General features: G+C 42.6%; 1 protein-coding gene across 3 annotated transcripts in view; it reads left to right on the plus strand.

Moving 5' to 3' along the window:
• ATPAF1 (ATP synthase mitochondrial F1 complex assembly factor 1) overlaps window positions 1-7216 on the plus strand; it is a 27129-nt gene extending 19913 nt beyond the window's left edge. The window contains exon 9 of one of the 3 annotated variants that reach the window (XM_007463935.1): window positions 6307-7216. In XM_007463935.1, coding sequence (XP_007463997.1) covers window positions 6307-6501 — 195 coding nt within the window. In that variant the 3' untranslated portion in view covers window positions 6502-7216. The remainder of the gene's footprint in view (window positions 1-6306) is intronic. The other 2 variants (XM_007463936.1, XM_007463937.1) reach the window with 2 other exon arrangements.
• Window positions 7217-8099: the final 883 nt, after the last annotated feature.

Raw genomic sequence — 8099 nt, forward strand, 5'->3', positions numbered from 1 at the left:
TGTAGGGAAGAGTTCAAAGTCTAGAATTGTTCTTAATCTTTTATCTTCCTCCACACTGTTCACATGTACAGCATTCATCATACATAGTGAATTTCCGTCCTCCTTTTCCTATTTCCTGGGATAGGGCATTGACCATATGCCCACAGGTAATGATGTCTGTTGTGTTTGTTCTTTACATATCCAGGGCCAGGAGCAGTTTTATGATTACTGTTCAGCCTATTCGTCTAGTCCTCGCTCATTTCAGTCTCATTTATCTGGCAGGGTTTAAGTTCAGGATGTCCTCAAGATAGTGGGCACTTTAGTGCCTCTTCCTCCTGAGGTTCTTTATTACAACACCCACTTATTTTTCCTCTGTCTCTTAATCAGCTGCATACAAGAAAGGGAAAAGTTATGCTACTCAGCTAGTATCTCATAGTAGCAGTAAGCCCCAAGTCTAGGACATAATTGAGACTCTCCTTCCTTGTCTGTTATTCCTGTAACTGTTCAGCCCCATTTCTCCCATTCTTCCTTCTACCCATCACACTCAACTGGAAGTCACCCAAAATCCTGCCCAGAAGAATGGAGTTGCCATTAACTGAGACAGACAAGACTGCAGGCGGAAGAGGTTTGGGAGCAAGATAAGGAGCTCAGTTTTCAACACGTTAAGCCTGAGATGCCTATTAGATATCCAAGTAGTAGGCAGTTAGATATATGAGCTTGGTGTTCAGGGGAGAGGTCCAAGCTAGAGAGAGAAAAATGAGAGTAGTCAGCATACAGGTTGTTATTTAAAGCCATGAGACTGAATGAAATCACCAAGGAAGTTAAGGTAGAAAAGAGAAGAGGTCTAAGAACTGAGCCCTGGAGTGATGAGGAAGCATCAGCAAAGAAGATTAAAAAGGAAGAGTCAGTGAGATAGGAGGAAAGCTAAGATGGTAGAAGCCCCTGGAGGCTAAGATAAAATGTTTCAAGGAACAAGGGTGCTCAACTAACCAAATCTCCCCTGCTGGTAGGGCAAATGAGATGAGGACTGAGAATTTACTAGATTTCACAACATGGAAGTCATTGGGGACTTATAAGGACAGTTTCAAAGGAGTGGTAGGACAGAAGCATGTTTGGAGTACATTTAAGAAAGAATGGGAAGGGCTTCCCTGGTGGCGCAGCAGTTGAGAGTCTGCCTGCTGATGCAGGGGACACGGGTTCGTGCCCCGGTCTGGGAAGATCCCACATGCCGCGGAGCGGTTGGGCCCGTGAGCCATGGCCGCTGAGCCTGGGCGTCCGGAGCCTGTGCTCCGCAACACGAGAGGCCACAACAGTGAGAGGCACGCGTACTGCAAAAAAAAAAAAAAAAAAAAAAAAAAAAAAAAAAAAAAAAGAAAGAAAGAATGGGAAGAGAAAGAGTAAGCATAAACACGTCTTTCAAGGGATGTTTTTGAGAAGGGAAGGAGAGAATGGGGTGTAAGAAGTGGGGATGAGAGTGTTTTTTTGGTTTTGTTTTAAATGAGAGAAATAACATATGTATAGGCTGATGGAAAGATCCAGTAGAGAGGGAAATATTGATAATGGACGAGAAGGAGGCTGGAGAGTTGTTGAAGTGGTGTTTTTGAGTGGGGTGAGTCTTGGGAATGAGGGGTTGATCTTTGCCAGAAACGTAACAACAGGAGAGAAGCCAGGATATAATGACACAAATACAGTTAAACGAATAGAGGTGGTGGAAGCTTGTAAGAAGTTCTCTTCAGATTGCTTAGTGAAAAGAAAGATCGTCAGCTGAGAGTGAGGATGGAAGAATAGGTGTTGGACTTTTGAGTGGAAAAGAGAAAGTGTGAAATTGTTGTCTAGGACAGGCCCATGAGTTGAGAATGTGTTCTACATCTTTAAGTAGTTGAGGAAACAAACAAACAAAAAACTAAAAAAGAATAATATTTCATGGCCTGTGAAAAGTATATGAAATTCAAATTTCAGTGTCTGTAGATAAAATTTTATTGGAACACAGCCATGCTCATCATTTACATGTTATCTATGGCTGCTTTACCTCTACAACAGAGAGTTGAGTAGCTGCAACAGAGACTGTAGGGCCGTAGAGCCTAAAATATTAACAGTGTCTTCCTTTCCAGAAAGTGTTTGTTGACGTGTGATCTAGGAAAATGGAAGAGAGAATGGGTATGCGGGTACAAGCACAGAGAGGGAGGACCGAGAGTTGGATTTAACTAGGGTTATGGTTTAGCCAAGTGATGTAATGAAGTAAGACAGGGACCAGGAAGTTAAAAGTAAATTCAAAGGAATGATTATAATTATTGACAATGGAGTGCAAGTTGGATAAAGAGGGAAGTGGAAACATGAGAAAGGTTAGAGACAGAACTGCGAGTCCTACTTGAGTTAAAGGATTTTTTAGTTTGGGAGTCAGTGTTAAATATAGGAAATAGTAGACAAAGTACGGATGTTTCCAGTTGAGATTTGGAGGGGATATAGTTGTCAATAATGATAAGGTTTGGGTTTCCCTGGTGGCCCAGTGGTTGAGAGTCCGCCTGCCGATGCAGGGGATACGGGTTCGTGCCCCGGTCTGGGAAGATCCCACGTGCCCTGGAGCAGCTGGGCCCGTGAGCCATGGCCGCTGAGCCTGCGTGTCCGGAGCCTGTGCTCCGCAACGGGAGAGGCCACAACAGTGAGAGGCCTGTGTACCACAAAAAAAAATAATAATAATAAATAATAATAATAATGATAAGGTTTAAAATTTGACCACAGGAGTGAGTGACATAGAGATTGTACTGCATTTTCTGATCTTCAGCAAAGCATAATATCTAACTGTATTAGAAGTGGACTCTAGAGGTCAGAGGAAATCCTTTCTGTTTTAGCATTTATACCACCTCACCATAGTGGTCTCAGACCCATAATTATTAAAATTTGCTTCCTAGCCTTATAACATTTAACATCATACCAGACAACATACATTTGCCTTGTATAAGTCAACTTGACTGTGAGTTTCTAATGTAGTACGGAATTAGACATGTTAGAATTTAGTGTAGAGATACATGATTCAGAGATGGGAAACCTAGAAATGTAATATAAATATATGATCCCCTGCACACTCATGCATGAGTTTGCAGTTTAGGCATAGTGTTTCCAAATACAGTAAAGCAAATGTATAGAAATACCTGGAAACTAGAGGTTTCTTCTGAACTGATTAACTTTAATGATGAAAATTTAGTATAGTATTAGAAACCCTTATTTGGGTCCACATGCGTGTCAGTAGACGATTTCATTGGAATGTAGTAAGTGCTAGGATAGAGACATGCACAGTGTTGGGGGAGGGGGCAGGGGGAGCGTTCCTGGCCCAGAAGGAGGAAGAAGCCTTCCTAGAGATGACACCTGAGCTGAACCTCAAAGATTAGCAGGAGTTTAGCAGGGTAAAGTGGGGAGGGGGAGGGGAATGTTCCAGGTGGTGGAAATAGAATACATAAATACTAGGAGGCATAAAATGACTTGGGGTATTACAGACAGTTTGCTATCACTGGTATATTAAAAAAGGAGGTTTGGTGGGTTGTGTTTAAAGGATCAGCTTTATCCTGCGGGCACAAAAAGATCATTAAAGGGTTTTGAATGGGCGTTGACCCATAAAGAGTTGGATTTTAAGACCATTAACCTTAAGTATTTGCTTCCTAAATATTTTTTAGTTCTAGCCTGGTCAGTGTGATCATTTAAAATGCAATTGCAATAGTCTGGGCAAGAGGTAGTAAAGACCTAAACTAGAGCAGTGGTAGTAGGAATGAAGGAGAGAGAATGTCTCCAGAAATATATAGGGAATAAAATGGGCAAGACTTGGTAATTTGATTGTAGCTATTAAGATTGAAAGAGAGGGAGGAATCAGGTTTGTTAATAAACCTCCTTGTTGAGCAACATAGGGAATTAATATGTTTATCTTCTTGGGTCTTGGAAAGGGAAGAGACTACTGTTTCATGTTGAGAGAATAAAAGGCAGGGGGTGAATAAGTGGGCAGGGGTTGGGGTGCAGGGGAGCTTTCCATAATCCTCCATGAGAGACATTTGCACATATCTACATATCGTAACTCTCTACCCACCATTGTAGTGGTCTTCAAACTAGTGGTCAGAGCCCTTTATCCACACAGAATCTTATTATGTAAAACCCCAGGATATAACAGCTGAAAGAGAGGTGAAGGGACCAGAGGCACCTCCACCTAGGACTCTGCAGTTTGAGCAGCACTGTTCTAGAATGTATACAACTGAAATTACCCTTACCTTCACCATCCTAAGCCTCAAATAAAAGTTGACTCACAGGCCCTACAGTTCAGGGACTCAGAAAGGGGTGGTATCTGCCTCAGATTATGCACTTGCTTTAGAGATGGTTTGTCCTTGAGGCATGTTTGAATATAAGAAAGGTAAAACTGATGAAGCAGAGTTATCGACCTTGATCAGTCTTACTTATTTGCCCCCCACCAGAAATACTATGAGGGTGAAGTGGAGGGAGTACCAGCCTGGGAGTCAAGAGGGCTGCTCCTTGCTCTGCCACTTGTTAGCCATATGACCTTGGGTCTATCCCTGACCCTCATCTGCTTTGGTTTCCTGGTCCATTAAATGAGGACTGGGTGATCTCTAAGGCCCCTTCCAGCTCTAAAATTCTATTAATTTAAAATAGCCAGCATTTTGGAAAATGGCTTTTGATTGAAGATCCAGTCTCAGAGATCAGTGCCTGCTTATGAGAAATGACCTGCAAGGCCCATAGGAGGGAATGGAGGTGAAGCAGGCTGTGGTATTTATAAACCTATTTTCATCACTGTAGCTAGACATAGCACACTTTTGACAGTTTTAGTAGGAAGTTTCCATTATCGCTTGGGGTTGGGTTTTGGCTGTGTGAACATTGTAATCGTGAATAAGTGCCTCTGATCAGCTAGCACTAGAGAATGTATAGGAAGCAAAAGTAAGAGTTTTTGAAGTAACTCTCTTGTAAGGTTTCAAGAGTGTAGCCTGTGTCCTGATCCCACTTCTGTTACACAGAGTGGTCTGGTCACCATTTCCCTGCTACTGAGCTTTAGAGGAGGTGGCCCGTTGTTTTCCCTGGGGCTTTGCGGGTGGATTAGTTAGAAATAACTGCATAACAAATTACTACTCCAAAACTTAGTGGCTTAAAACAACAAATATCTATGGCCTCACAGTTTCTGTGTGTCAGGAGTTCAGGAGCAGCATGGCTGGGTGGCTCTGGCTCAGAGTCTCTCATGAAGTTGCTGTCAAGATGTTGGCAAGAAAACAAAACAAAAAAAAAGATGTTGGCAAGGACGACAGTCATTTGAAGGCTGATTGGGCTTAACGATCCACCTCTGACCCCACTTGCATGGCTGTTGGCAGGAGGCCTCATTTCCTTGCCACACTGGCTTCTCCGTAGGCTACTTGAATGTCCTCATGATATGGCAACTGACTTTCCCCAAAGCAAGTGATTCAAGAGAGATAGCAAGACAGAAGCTGCAATGTCTTCTGTGACTGAATAGCAGAAGTCATTTTTCATCATTCCACTTTAGTCCATTTGTTAGAAGCAAGTCACTACGTATAGCCAACACTCAAGGAAAGAGAAATGAGGCTTCATCACAGGGAAGAAAGAGTTTCATAGAGAATCCCCTGGCGGTCCAGTTGTTAGGACTCCGCACTTCCACTACCGAGGGCCTGGGTTCAGTCCCTAGACAGGGATCTAAGATCCCACAAGCCACGCAGCACAGCCAAAAAAAAAAAAAAAGAAAAAAGAAAAAAAACGTTGTGTCATAGACTTTATGGACGAATTGTAAAACTACAGCTGGCTTTGGCACTACTTTTTTGACTGAGGTGGTATGAGGAACAGGTTTTATTCAAGAGTATGTCTGGTTAGTCAAGAACTTAGTAGTAACTCACAGACTGGTTCTTGGAGCTGGGTAACTATTGCTATGTTTTTCCCCCTTGAGATAAACTTAACAGTTACTAGAGAACTGAATGAAGAGGGAAATTTCTAACATATGCATTAATTTATTAGCAAACATTCACCAGATTTCACTGGGTGCAGGATGTAAAAGAAGCACATACTTTGAGAAATTCACACAAAGGAAGACAGACAAAAAAGAAAAAGAGGAAAAAAAGGACAGATACAATACAGTATGATACATACTATGTTAGAGGTACGTGTAGGGTAATTTGAATACACAGAAAAGGGCCACCTCACCAAGACTTGGGATGTCAGGGAAGCTTTCTGCAAACAGTGACTCCTGGGTGAGGGCCCCCAACTGCCATAGGACTTAGACACAGAGCTTCATGGCCCTGTGCTGGAAAGGACCTGACTGTTCCTTTTACCTTTCAGAACGTTGCTGAGGCACAGTGCATTGCCAACCAAGTTCAGCTCTTCTATGCCACTGATCGAAAAGAGACCTACGGGTTAGTGGAGACCTTTAACTTCAGACCAAATGAGTTCAAATATATGTCTGTCATCGCTGAATTGGAACAAAGTGGACTTGGAGCAGAACTGAAATGTTCTCAGAACCAGGATAAGACTTAGAGCTGTAAGGTTGGTTTACAGAGTTTGCTCAGCCCTGGATAGTCCTGAGCCTACCCACCCCCTGACCTCTCGGGAGCTCAGCATCGATAATGAGCAGTCTCTAAGGAGTTGCCCTGTATGCTTATTGCAAGAAGTAACATGGAGGTGAGCCCTGTCAGGAACCAAGGTACCCAAGCATTCTGATCATTATCTCCCAGAATACTTGAGGTTTCCTTTTTAAGTGTTTGAGGTCATAAACAGAGACAGCCAAGGATCCACAAGATGGTTGATTGATTTTACACACTGTAATAGTATATTTGTTTTCTGGACATTTTGACTGCACAGCTCCCAAATGATTAGTTCCTCATCTTTATAAACTGTGACAGGATAATAAGCTTGAAGACCTGCTGGAGTTAGATGTGGGCTTTACATGCTCTTCCCACTTGGCTGGCCAAAGGCATAACCCAGGTATCCTGTTAGACTCTAGAACAACCAGATATTGCCATCAGGATTAAGACTCCGTCTAGATGCCCCCAGAGGTGGCTTTAGTGTAGCTGGTTTGAAGTATCAGCAGATTTCACTTATAGTTAAATGGGTACAGTGCCTGCTGCCTGCATATTTTTAAACTATGGTTTGTGGCGCCTGCTTCTCTAACTCTGCCTGTTGGAAGCTGTGTATTTGGAGGGGCTGAATCAAGTGCAGTATAAATAAATCAACACTTTTGTAAAGAGAGGATGAATCCAGACTGGCTTTTTTTTTTTTTTTAACAACTCTAAACCATGCCAGTATTATAGAAAAGATAGGCGGAAGCAAATGTACCCATTTTGGGTGTGGGGAAAATGTAGCAATAAAATAAAGTCTGGCTTATAATCTTTGTTACACTAAATAGTGAAATCTAAGCTGTGTGCTATCCATAGTGTCAGTACTGTGGGCTGATTTCATCAAAACTCATCTTTGGACTCAGCAGTTGCTTGAAATGCCAGAAATAAGAAAGAAGCTCTCCAGCGCAGGAAACTCAGGTTTGGTTAGTAGTGCCACTGTTGTGGCTCCAAGCTCAGCGATAGAAGCCAGTGGCGGTTACACACCTGCCTTCTGCACTCGAGGCCCCAGAGCGTGTCCCTGCCCCCAGTATTGTTGTCAGCTGCCTCTATTATAATACCTTTCCTTTTCTTCATCTAACATGCTCCACTTTGCTGCTCCTGCCTATGGTCTGGCGAATGACACAATATAGTGAGTGGGAATGTAACCAGGATTTGCAGTTTGTGTGTGTGTTTTCTTTATTACAGGAGACTTTTTATAAGTTGGGCTTGTCCCCAAGTCCTTTAAATGGGGTTGGACTTCCCATTATTTTCTGAGCTGTGTTTATTTTGCTGTACTTCTGAGTCTGTGTGTAGAAACAGATAGTGTTTGTTTAACCTGGAAAAGTTGCTGGTCTTTCACAGTTCCTCTTAAGGTTGAGCTGTTTCCTAATGCAAATTCAGGCCTCTGTTCCTGACAGTTAATTTTTTTGAGAAACTTGAGTCTGGATGTTTGGAGTCCCAGGAATCTTTGATATCAAGTTGGAGTTACTTTCATGGATATGTTTCCTTCTCCCTCCAGATGGACCCAGGCTTTAGCCA

The sequence above is a fragment of the Lipotes vexillifer genome, unplaced genomic scaffold, assembly GCF_000442215.2.
Source record: "Lipotes vexillifer unplaced genomic scaffold, Lipotes_vexillifer_v1.1 scaffold13, whole genome shotgun sequence".
Classification (NCBI taxonomy): domain Eukaryota; kingdom Metazoa; phylum Chordata; class Mammalia; order Artiodactyla; family Lipotidae; genus Lipotes; species Lipotes vexillifer.